Source organism: Bombina bombina, chromosome 1 (assembly GCF_027579735.1).
Source record: "Bombina bombina isolate aBomBom1 chromosome 1, aBomBom1.pri, whole genome shotgun sequence".
Taxonomy (NCBI): domain Eukaryota; kingdom Metazoa; phylum Chordata; class Amphibia; order Anura; family Bombinatoridae; genus Bombina; species Bombina bombina.
The window spans coordinates 1060161398-1060174599 of record NC_069499.1 but is presented as its reverse complement, the minus strand read 5'-3'; the positions used below and the strand labels follow the sequence as shown (position 1 = coordinate 1060174599).

The 13202-nt window shown below is 38.5% G+C and overlaps 1 protein-coding gene across 1 annotated transcript in view; it reads right to left on the bottom strand.

The window, feature by feature from the left end:
• Positions 1 to 13202, bottom strand: part of PREX1 (phosphatidylinositol-3,4,5-trisphosphate dependent Rac exchange factor 1) — a 631853-nt gene that overhangs the window by 420774 nt on the left and 197877 nt on the right. The window contains exon 5 of the mRNA XM_053690087.1: positions 719 to 820. Coding sequence (XP_053546062.1) covers positions 719 to 820 — 102 coding nt within the window. The remainder of the gene's footprint in view (positions 1 to 718; positions 821 to 13202) is intronic.

Here is a 13202-nt window from a genome sequence, read left to right as displayed (position 1 = left end):
GTCTCTTCTTAACATAAAGCATATTAGTGAATTCCCCTTAAAGGGACACTAAACCCAAAAAATGTCTTTCATGATTCAGGTGGAGAATACAATTTTAAACAGCATTCCCATTTACTTCTATAATCTTCTTTGCTTCATTTTTTAGATATCCTTTGTTGAAGAAATAGCAATGCACATGGGTGAGCCAATCACACGAGGCATCTATGTTTAGCCACCAATCAGCAGCTACTGAACCTATCTAGATATGCTTTTCAGCAAAGAATATCAAGAGAATGAATTAAATAAGATAATAGATGTAAATTAGAAAGTTGTTTAAAATTGCATGCTCTTTCTAAATCATGAAAGAAAAAAATTGGGTTTCATATCCCTTTAAATGACCATTAAATACAGTATTATTACACAGTCAACAAGTACATAATAAAAAGACAATACAATAGCATTTACTCTGAATTTAAATGAGCAGGTTATTTTCAGACAAATTTCAAAATTTACTTCAGTTTGTTGCCCCCTGTATCATGTGACAGTCATCAGCCAATCAAAGACTTGCATACATATACACTGTGAACTCTTTGCTTTTAAGCAGCCACACACCCAGCCAGGTGTACTAATGTCCAGGTGCCACCATTAAATATAACTAGGAAAGATGACATACTCAAATGACTGAAGAAAAAACAAATGTGCTGATCTCTTCATATTTTAAAAAGAATTTAACTTGTACCTTGAGAAGCAGAGGATATTTACAAATTCTCTGGATTGGAGTGAGCAGATAACCCTCTAGAGGAATGTCAGTTGTCCTTCTGCCCCCGAGCAGCATGCAGCTCTGCAAGGAAACATATAGAGGAGGAGAATGTTAGCAAAACAAACAAACATTCACAGTGACACACATTATTAAAGGGACAGTGTAAGTAATAATTAATTCTAGCATATTTTAAATAAAAATACTACGTAAAATAATCAAATACCAAAATTATATTAAATATAAAATGAAAGAATTGCTTTTTCTATTTAGATTTCGAGCGGATTATATAGAAAGCCTGGCCCAAATCAGACATCTCTAGACAGCTAAATACCATCTCAAAAGTCTAAGTTTCATTCTGATATAAAATAATTTATACTCCCAGAATGCCCACATTCTGTACCACCTGCGTTAACCTGTCATTCCTTTTCCTTTACTAGTCAGAAAGTCTGTGCCTAGGAATGAGCGTTGCACATATATCCTGTGAAGTTCAATAACAATATAAAGTTTAACATGAAAACGTATATGTTTGATGCTCTTCATACATGACAGAAGATTTTTAAGTGTAATGTACATGAGGATTTCTGGAAAAGTTATTTTTTTAAACTACAGATATATCATAATGCAAATCACACATTTACTCATATTCTCTTACACAGGATATCATCCCAAAACTCATGGAAATAATTAATAATTCTTTGGATAAACCCCACATATTCTTAAAGGGGCAGGACATATTGTGAGATTGTAATATAAAATGGTTAAATATGCATAGTTAAATAACTTAGAAATGCAATAAATTTAAAGGGACAGTCAACCTAAAAAGATCTTCCAACTTATTTAGATAATGTTTGCAACGATTAGTACTGCAAACATTATCCCAATGTGGATAGATATGTAGTGTGAAAGTAAAAATAGTTACTAGTTCATCTTCAGCTGTTTTGAAATGGCCGCCTGAGCCCTCCTACCCCCAAGCGTCATCCTGATTATGTACTCATCTCCACCATGCGCAATGCGCCGTTTATGCAGAATTGGGATAATTCTGTAAGAAACTAAAAATGACCGCTCAAATAAACAAGCTATGATTTTAACTGCTTTAGAAAACTATTGCTTTATTAACTGCATGCTGCATACAAGAACCACTATGACTCTGAGCTGTCATTTTTAGTTACTTACAGAATTATCACCCTTCAGCATAAACAGCGCATTACGCATGCGCAAATCACGGGACCACGCAGGATTTAGTAGTTTCATGGTGGAGATGAGTACATAATCAGGATGACGCTTGGGGGTAGGAGGGCTCAGGCGTCCATCTCAAAACAGTTGAAGATGAACTAGTAACTATTTTTACTTTCACACTACATATCTATCCACATTGGGATAATGTTTGCAGTACTTATCGTTGCAAACATTATCTAAATAAGTTGGAACATTTTTTAGGTTAACTGTCCCTTTAAGCAGTATACTTCCCTTATTTATGGTACCCCACTTCTGAGAAGACTTCGCAAGCCTAACCACATATCTGTCCCTAAATGGCCCCAGTAGAGATGATAAAATAAGCAAATGAAAATAACTTGCAGAGCGGTTTGTGCAAATGTTTGTATTTGTAAAATATTGACATAAATGATTTTGTTACAGAAACGCAGTATCGCTGGATAGAACTAAAAGGCGCATCCACAGGCTGCCTGTCAGTGGTCCAGGATGTTCTAGAGGTGTGGTCAGCTTTTCTGATCTACAGCAAAGTCCAGTATGCACAATTCAGAAATACTATGTATCTTGTCTCAAGTTTTTGTCTTGCTATTTCAGAGCTGGCAGATTTCTCTTTCACCTAGATTACAAATTTTGCGCTTAACAGGGTGCGAAACGAACACAATAAAAGTTGCGTTATTTCACCCCCATAGAGCTGCCATTACAAGTTTCTGAAAAGCCTCATAGTGCGTGCGATATGGTGGGGTTAAGCTCCATACAGCAGAAGAGCCAAGGGCTGAGAACATGTGCTCGTGCATGCTTTCCACCATAGACATCAATGGGGAGAGAGTGTTAGAAAGAACTTAACACCTGAAGTGCGGAATGTTGATCGCCGTAACGCAACACCATTACTGTCTATGGGGAAAAAAAGTTATGTTTAAACCTAACACCCTAACATAAACCCCTAGTCTAAACACCCCTAATCCACCGCCCCCCTGACAATACCGCCACTATAATAAAGTTATTAACCCCTAATTTGCCATCCCTGACATCGCCACCACTATAATAAAGTTATTAACCCCTAATCTGCCACTCCCGACATCGCCGCCACTAATTGTTTTTATTTTTGATAATTTAGTTTATCTAATTTTTATCTAACGAAATAAATTAACTCTTATTAAATAAATTAATCCTAATTAAAGCTAAATACTTACCTGTAAAATAAAGCCTAATATAGCTACAATATAAATTATAATTATATTGTAGCTATTTTAGGATTAATATTTATTTTACAGGCAACTTTGTATTTATTTTTACCAGGTACAATAGCTATTAAATAGTTAATAACTATTTAATAGCTACCTAGTTAAAATAATTACAAAATTACCTGTAAAATAAATCCTAACCTAAGTTACAATTAAACCTAACACTACACTATCAATAAATTAATTACATAAAATACCTACAAATAAATACAAATAAACTAACTAAAGTACAAGAAATAAAAAAAGAACTAAGTTACAAAAAATAATAAAATAATTTACAAACATTAGAAAAATATTACAACAATTTTAAGCTAATTACACCTACTCTAAGCCCCCTAATAAAATAACAAAGCCCCCCAAAATAAAAAAATTCCCTACCCTATTCTAAAATACAAATAGAAAAGCTCTTTTACCTTACCAGCCCTTAAAATGGCCTTTTGCGGGGCATGCCCCAAAGAAAACAGCTCTTTTGCCTGAAAAAAAAACATACAATACCCCCCCCAACATTACAACCCACCACCCACATACCCCTAATCTAACCCAAACCCCCCTTAAATAAACCTAACACTAAGCCCCTGAAGATCATCCTACCTTATCTTCACCACGCCAGGTATCACCGATCGGTCCAGAGGAGGCTCCGAAATCTTCATCCAAGCCCAAGCAGGGGCTGAAGACATCCATCATCCGGCTGAAGAAGCCCATCATCGGGCTGAAGTCTTGATCCAAGCGAGGGCTGAAGACATCCATCATCCGGCTGAAGTCTTCTATCAAGCGGCATCTTCAATCTTCTTTCTTCTGGATCCATCCTCTTCTACCGACGCCTACTCGCCGAATGACGGTTCGTTTAAATGACGTCATCCAAGATGGCGTCCCTCGAATTCCGATTGGCTGATAGGATTCTATCAGCCAATCGGAATTAAGGTAGGAAAATTCTGATTGGCTGATGGAATCAGCCAATCAGATTCAAGTTCAATCCGATTGGCTGATTGGATCAGCCAATCGGATTGAACTTGAATCTGATTGGCTGATGGAATCAGCCAATCAGAATTTTCCTACCTTAATTCCGATTGGCTGATAGAATCCTATCAGCCAATCGGAATTCGAGGGACGCCATCTTGGATGACGTCCCTTAAAGGAACCGTCATTCGTCGGGAAGTCGTCGGCCAGGATGGATGTTCCGCGTTGGCGGGATGAAGATGGATCCGGAAGAAAGAAGATTGAAGATGCCGCTTGATAGAAGACTTCAGCCGGATCATGGACCTATTCAGCTCCCGCTTGGATCAAGACTTCAGCCGGATCATGGACCTCTTCAGCCCCCGCTTGGGCCAAGACTTCAGCCGGATCATGGACATCTTCAGCCCCCGCTTGGGCCAAGACTTCAACCGGATCATGGACATCTTCAGCCCCCGTTTGGGCTTGGATGAAGATTTCGGAGCCTGGACGGATCGGTGATACCCGGCGTGGTGAAGACAAGGTAGGGAGATCTTCAGGGGCTTAGTGTTAGGTTTATTTAAAGGGGGTTTGGGTTAGATTAGGGGTATGTGGGTGGTGGGTTGTAATGTTGGGGGGGGGGTATTGTATGTTTTTTTTTACAGGCAAAAGAGCAGAATTCTTTGGGGCATGCCCCGCAAAAGGCCCTTTTAAGGGCTGGTAAGGTAAAAGAGCTTTTCAATTTTAATTTTAGAATAGGGTAGGGCATTTTTTATTTTGGGGGGCTTTGTTATTTTATTAGGGGGCTTAGAGTAGGTGTAATTAGCTTAAAATTGTTGTAATATTTTTATAATGTTTGTAAATTATTTTATTATTTTTTGTAACAGTTCTTTTTTATTTTTTGTACTTTAGTTAGTTTATTTAATTGTATTTATTTGTAGGGATTTGTATGTAATTAATTTATTGATAGTGTAGTGTTAGGTTTAATTGTAACTTAGGTTAGGATTTATTTTACAGGTAATTTTGTAATTATTTTAACTAGGTAGCTATTAAATAGTTATGAACTATTTAATAGCTATTGTACCTGGTTAAAATAAATACAAAGTTGCCTGTAAAATAAATATTAATCCTAAAATAGCTACAATATAATTATTATTTATATTGTAGCTATATTAGGGTTTATTTTACAGGTAAGTATTTAGCTTTAAATAGGAATAATTTATTTAATATAAGAGTTAATTTATTTCGTTAGATTTAAATTATATTTAACTTAGGGCGGTGTTAGGGTTCGGGTTAGAGTTAGCTTTAGGGGTTAATACATTTATTATAGTAGCGGTGAGGTCCGGTCGGCAGATTAGGGGTTAATTATTGTAGGTAGCTGGCGGCGACGTTGTGGGGGGCAGATTAGGGGTTAATAAATATAATATAGGGGTCGGCGGTGTTAGGGGCAGCAGATTAGGGGTACATAGGTATAATGTAGGTTGCGGAGGTGTACGGAGTGGCAGATTAGGGGTTAAAAAAAATATGCAGGTGTCAGCGATAGCGGGGGCGGCAGATTAGGGGTTAATAAGTGTAAGGTTAGGGGTGTTTAGACTCGGGGTTCATGTTAGGTGTTAGGTGCAGACTTAGGAAGTGTTTCCCCATAGGAAACAATGGGGCTGCGTTAGGAGCTGAACGCTGCTTTTTTGCAGGTGTTAGGTTTTTTTTCAGCTCAAACAGCCCCATTGTTTCCTATGGGGGAATCGTGCACGAGCACGTTTTTGAAGCTGGCCGCGTCCGTAAGCACCGCTGGTATTGAGAGTTGCAGTGGCGGTAAATTATGCTCTACGCTCCTTTTTTGGAGCCTAACGCAGCCATTCTGTGAACTACGCGGGTCGTTACAGACAAAACTCTAAATCTAGCTGTTAGTGTTTTTTCGTTGGATTTGTTGCTGTGTTTTTTAAGTTGTAATTTAGATTTTTTTTATTTTTTTTTTCATAGTGTTAGGTTTTTTAATTTGTAATTTAGATTTTTTTAATTGGTAGTATTTTTTAATTTATTACAACAGTAAGGTTAGGTTAATTTATAGTTTAATGTTAGGTTTATTTTTATTTCACAGGTAAGATTTTATTTATTTAAATAGAGTTATATTGTAATTTTAATTTAAAGTTAGGGGGGGTGTTAGGTTTAGGGGTTAATAGTTTAATTTAGTGTTTTGCGATGTGGGGGCCAGCTGTTTAGGGGTTAATAGGTTTATTTAGTAGCAGAGATATGGGAGGCCGGAGGTTTAGGGGTTAATAACTTTATTTAGTGGTGGCGATGTTAGGGAGCGGCGGTTTAGGGGTTCAAATATTTAAATAGTGTTGGCGATGTGGGTGGGCAGCAGATTAGGAGTTAATAGGTTTATCTAATAGCCGTAATGTGGGTGGTCGGCCGATAGTGTTTGCGATGCGGGAGGGCGGCGGTTTAAGGGTTAATAGGTTGTTTATGGGGGTTAATGTACTTTGTAACATTTTAGTTAAGAGTTTTGTGAAACATTTTTCTTACACAAAATACATAACTACTGCTCTCAGATAGCGGTATGGCTCATGTCGGTATAGGCTGTAATGCAAGCTTTTAAGTCTCACCGTACAACCTGTAATACCGGCGCTATGGAAATCCCACACAAAAACATTTTTTTGAGTGCAGGATTGACGTTGCGTTGCAGGCTAAAATTCTTGCGATATAGCTATACCGCCACGACTCCCAATAGTACGTTCCTGCTTTTACGCTGAAATTGACATTTTTTCAGCGTTAAAAGTCGAAACGCAAAACTGGTAATCTAGGTGTTTGTGAGCTTGGCCTGTTTTATTTACATATTTTTTTATCATTGTTTGCTGTTTCAGTAATATTTTACAGAAGTTTTTATGATGCATGTTTCCTTACAGTGTAGCTAATTCTATGTGCCAAGAAGTGAATAATTACAAGATAGATGCATCTTCCTTGACTAAAATAGAGAGAGACTCACAACTTGTGGCTGTGGTGAGGGGTGAGTACAAAACTTTATAAATTGAACAATTTTGAGTGGTAATGTTGCAAATAGTTTTTACCCTGCCAGATATTCGTTTCACAGATGTTTTTTTTTTAAATCTAGGCCACTGTCTAGCCTTAACTCCCCAATTTTGGATTGGCTCCTCCCATTACAGCAAATAGTGAATATATTGATCACTGAAAAATAGCTGCAGCCAACAAGGTGTTAATTTGTTTTGAAAATGTTTACACTAATATGTATATAAGCCATTTTTACAAAGTGAAACGTATGATATTGTAGTGACACGTCTCTGCATGCTCTTCTTTATGACAAAGGGCCTAATATACAAAAGCTCACCGCTCAAGTGAGATGTTCTAAGACATCTCGTCAAAACAGAGAGGCCCCTAAAAAATATTTGAAACGCAAATTTAATTTTTTTTTTATTTTTTTTTTAATATTTATTTTTTTATTGAGGGAATGACAAATATCAAAACACAAAGCTGTTTGCCAAAACAAGCACAGGGCACCAAATATATAGTAATACAGATATTGTGTACATAAACAAATACATCAGAACATATTTGCTGCTGCTATTTGCTGATAGCTCTCTTATCATAACTTTCACGTAATGTTCCCAAATCGCCCTATGACTTAGGTGAATAAAAGTTGGGGGGCAAACTGAGAATCACCCTCTTTTCCCTCAAGATAGCTGAGGCCTCTTTTGGATCTCAATAGATTAAAGGTACTAGTCAGAGGGCTTTTGGGTAGCATAGGCCCAATCAAGGCCCACACTATATAGCCTCCTTCCTAAGACAGCTAGGACCACGGGCTTGTCCGGAAAACTAATACTAATTTTGAAGGAGATGGTAAAATTAAGTATAAAAATATTAAGTACACCAGTTCTTAACACTGTGTCAGAGAAATAAAACTGTAGTGACTGCCTCTCACATAAATTTATATATTAGTATGAGAAAAAATATAGCTATTCACCTCAGGACAGCTGGCATAAGGCGAGTAAGACTAGGAATCTAAAGTTGCAAACTCAGAAAGGTGAGTAATCTAGCTAGAGAAGATACATGGGAATCTCATATATTAATCGCTCTAAATCTTCGAACTATGAACATCCTATCAGCAGTTCTAACACAGATAACAGACACGTGAACAAGCTAACATCAATATTAAAATTATGATAGCAAACAGTCTGTAGACATAAGACACATAAGAACAATATTAACAAATCTATTCATAATAGCATCCAGAGAGCCCTTTTTTCACCCTTATGTAGCCTCAGGATATGAGAAGGACTCTGCGGACAGGGCAGAGACTACCTAACTCTGCCAAAAGGGGTATGGAGGATAAGTCATTTATCCCTTCCCACACGGTTAAAAGAAGGAAGAAGGGGAGAGAAGGGAGAGGGAGGAGGAAAAAGAAGGGGAAAAGGAAATGGAAGGGAAAGGTTGGGGAGGGGGAAAGGGAAAGAGGGAATGGGAGAGGGGGGAAAGAAGGAGGGGGGAAAGAGGAGGGGGAAAGAGGGAGGGGGGGAAAAGAGGAAGGGGGGGAAAAGAGGGAGGGGGAGAAAAGAGGGAGGGGGGAAAAGGGGGGGAAAAAGAGGGAGGGGGAAAAAGGAGGGAGGGGGAAAAAGGAGGGAGGGGGGGAGAAGAGGGAGGGGGAAAAGGAGGGAGGGGGGAGAAGAGGGAGGGGGAGAAGAGGGAGGGGGGAGAAGAGGGAGGGGGGGAAGAGGGAGGGGAGGAAAGAGGGAGGGGAGGAAAGAGGGAGGGGAGGAAAGAGGGAGGGAGGAAAGAGGGAGGGAGGAAAAGAGGGAGGGAGGAAAAGAGGGAGCATTGTTTTAAAGCTAAATGATAGGTGTTAAGCAAGAATTAGAATTCTGATTAGTGCTCCACAAAGGTAAAACATAGGCGGCTGTAGCACTAAACTTGGAGTAAGCTACAATCCAGAGTGGAGCAGATATTGGACCACGTTGCAAATCTATGTCTCAGGCCCTAGGGCCGTCATAATTAACTGAACTGTAATAATATGTACACATGCTGTTACATAAAGATTAGCAACCTAGACATGGACTTCCAGGCTAATATAGACAATGAAATATGAAAATATAGTTATTAGGGTTACAGGCGTGGAGTCTACACATCTTCACAAGTGTATTTGTCATAGGCTTTTGAGATCAGTACAATTGAGGGAAATGACATGTCCATAGTCAGCAATGCCATGTAATCAATGTTTACCCCACTCCACACACATTGAAGGAATCTGTTAATATACAGGATGCCACAAGGAGAGTTCTACCACGTGAAAACCTCCACCGAGAGCCCCAATCAGTACATGACTCCAAGGCCTTCCAGCCATTGAGACCAAGGTGTCCCCTTGTATGCAGTATATCTGTCTCCGTGGATACTTCATTACTTGAAGGCTCTCCTACATAGATAGGATCTTCAGAGCAGTGCAGTGATACAGGCTGCTCCAGCCAGTACTCCAGTCCCAAACAGCAGATCTGGGGGCCAGCTATACTCCTCACTGTAACCTATATAGGAACCGCCGGGACTGCCTCCACTTCAATATCTAAACAGCCCGCCCCTATCTCCATCGGACCGGCCGCATCCACCAGAGCAACAGCGGGCGTGATGTACCAGCAGCTCCTGGCAACTTGGGTATCGACCGGAAGGCCAGAGACTACGGTTGGTAATAGGAACTGACCGGTGCTCGTCGGCACATGGGTCAGTTGCGTGTTGAGGTCCGCTTTCCGCTCTTCTGTGCATAGATCACCATCTGAGATCTCTGTACCTCTGGGGCTAAGGGCTAATATAAGCCGAGCCATGTGGAAATCCTCCATAATCACTATGGGAGCTTCAGCCTAAATAAATTATGCGTGAAAACAGACGACAGACCCGATCCTTGAGAGCAGCCTTCATCGATTGCTCAAAGTTACGCGGCCATCACTGCCTCTGCTAGCTCGGCTTTATAGGCCTCTAAATTAAAGTTCCGTCTCAGGTTTAGTATATACACTTAAGGCATCAGAGAGTCCAGGAGTCTTATAAGGGTCATAAGACAGTAGTCCCCCAACTGCAGTTTCTGCCAACAATCGTAGAATTCTAGTATGTTAGTTGTTTTGTTTGTGGAGCTCTAGTAAAACACGTCCATTCTGCTTGGCTGTTGGCTCCGCCCCCACGCAAATTTAATTTTAAAGATGTTTATCTCACTATGCAGGGTTCTTGATTTGAAGAAGAGGCTCCTACATTACAATATAAGGTCTAAAACAAAATCTAAAACAAAATCCCAAAGATTTTGCATGATTTCTCGCCATGCTGGCGAGCCTTTGAATATCAGTCCCAAAGTGATTCATATAGCCAGTGGCCATTGTTATCTTTAAAGGGTGCTCTGTTGTTGGTCCTAGGGGCTTTGCATTGAAAAACTATGGTCAATCAGCCTTAATAAAAAAAAATTGGCACAACAGATTTTAAAAAGAAAAATCTATTACACAATTTGCGAGAATCTTCAGATTCTGTTTAAATAAAAAATCAACACTAAGAATTCTACTCATTAAAACACCCTCTCTATAGTGTAAGCAAGATGCACATGTCTTTAATTTACTTGCACAAAATACAAACTTAACAGCAGTCATGTGACCTTATCTAATCGCCTTCCAAAGTATTAAAATGTGATTTTGATAAGAATGAAACAATTGACGTTCATTCTCTATAGTAAACAAGCAGAATGTGTTTTGGCTAATACTGCTCATTTGCCACACCCCAAAATCACTGCTTGGGTCGGGGTGTTAGTTATCACATGAAATTACATTAGTGATACATTCTGATGGAAAACACAGACTTCACCTGACTATTGGGTTAAGCTTATTAAAGGGCCATTATACACTCATTTTTTCTTTGCGTAAATGTTTTGTAGATGATCTATTTATAAAGCCCATAAAGTTTGCTTATTTTTGTATAGTTTTGCTTATTTTTAAATAACATTGCTCTGATTTTCAGACTCCTAACCAAGCCCCAAAGTTTTATTTGAATACCGTCAGCTACCTTCTCCAGCTTGCTCCTGTTTGTATAAAGGGTCTTTTCATATGCAAAAGAAGGGGGAGGGGGGAGTGTCTTATTTCCCACTTGCAGTGGGCTTTCCAACTGCATTTTCAACAGAGTTAAACTGAAAGCTTCTAAGTACGTTTTTAAACCATTTTATACTGGATTTTTATATCAGTATCTGTGCATCTTATTCTTTATAGTAGTGTCTATTGCATGCAGTTATATGAAAATGAGTGTATACTGTCCCTTTAAGAGTTAGAACCAAATGTCAAGTAACTTAATGTCATCATAGTTTATTTTTTTAAAGGGGCACTAAATGCAAATTTCTCGTTCTCTTGCTATCTTTATTTAAAAAGCAGGAATGTGATGCATAGGAGTCGGTCCATTTTTGGTTGAGAACCTGGGTTATGCTTGTTATTGGTGGGTAAATGTCAGCCTCCAATAAGCAAGCGCTATCCATGGTGCTGAACTTAAAATAGGCTGGCTGCTTAGATTTACAATCATGATTTTGAAATAAAGATAGCAAGAAAATGAAGAAAATTTGATAATAGGAGTAAATTAGAAAGTTTCTTAAAGTTGCATGCTGTATCTGAATCATGAAAGAAACCATTTGGGTTCAGTGTCCCTTTAAGTTTAAATGCAAAGCATTAAATATGAAGCCAAAAGTCTACAGAATCCATCAAAGAGATGTGTTTTCTTTCTTCCACTAAAATATTCTGATTGACTTTAGTCCTTGAATTACAGGATATGCTGTAGTGCATTACTATGCAATGGAATAAAGCCCTGCATCTTGCAGACAAGGGGTTAATATACATGTAAGATATAAAATAGTCCAGTTCAACAGCCCTTTAAGATTATGGAGGGGTGAAAATGTTATTTCAATTAAATCCCCTGGGTTCCCAAAAATCAAAAAGCCTTGCTAGCTACATGAAGTTGTTATATGGAGTCTGTCAACCGAGTCACTGAAGCAAAAGTCCACAGAGAAATGAATTATGCACTGAGAATATTAGACATCTCTAGCAGCATAACATAGAGAAATAGGAACTTCTTAAAAACCCAAAACTATTATGAAATGTTAAAATTGTACATCTATATTTCAAACCAAAACAGTATAAGGGCAATCAGCTAGAGGTTCAATGTGTCCAAAAAAGTATACTATGATCTTCCAGTAGCTGTCTAAGGGTTGGCCAGTAAATCACAACATTGTTGTTGACTTGCCATGATGACCATGTGCAGTGGAGATAATATGGTCTCCAGTTTACACAAATGTGAATAAACATAAAGCTCGAAAAATAGCATTCAGGCATAGCAGAGATTATTGGTGCAAAATGAATAACAATAAAAAACAAAACTAAGGTGGTTAGAGATACAACCATCAATGTCCCTATAAATGTTTCTGTGGTAGAGGGCAGCAACAAAAATAAATACAATTTCCAAGCACAATAATTATAATAGAATATAGTTATCAATTCAACACTCTCTACATTTATTGTAAGTTTCTAGCAAGATAAAAAAAAATCATCCGAATCTAGAGGGTCATGACCAGTCATTTGACGTACAAAGTCTCTGTTCTATGTCACGTTTAATCTTAGGTGTGTGTTGATTTATTTTTGGTAGTAAAGGTTTCCTTGAACAGACTGAGATTAGGATTTATACTTCCTGCGCTGGGTGATTGTATGCTCCCTAAACCAAAGGTCCCCCTCAGGTACCCTAGGATCAAAGCAGAATCCAGATGTATAGGTAAAGGAAGCGCAATACAGGGAGTGCAGAATTATTAGGCAAATGAGTATTTTGACCACATCATCCTCTTTATGCATGTTGTCTTACTCCAAGCTGTATAGGCTCAAAAGCCTACAACCAATTAAGCATATTAGGTGATGTGCATCTCTGTAATGAGAAGGGGTGTGGTCTAATGACATCAACACCCTATATCAGGTGTGCATAATTATTAGGCAACTTCCTTTCCTTTGGCAAAATGGGTCAAAAGAAGGACTTGACAGGCTCAGAAAAGTCAAAAATAGTGAGATATCTTGCAGAGGGATGCAGCA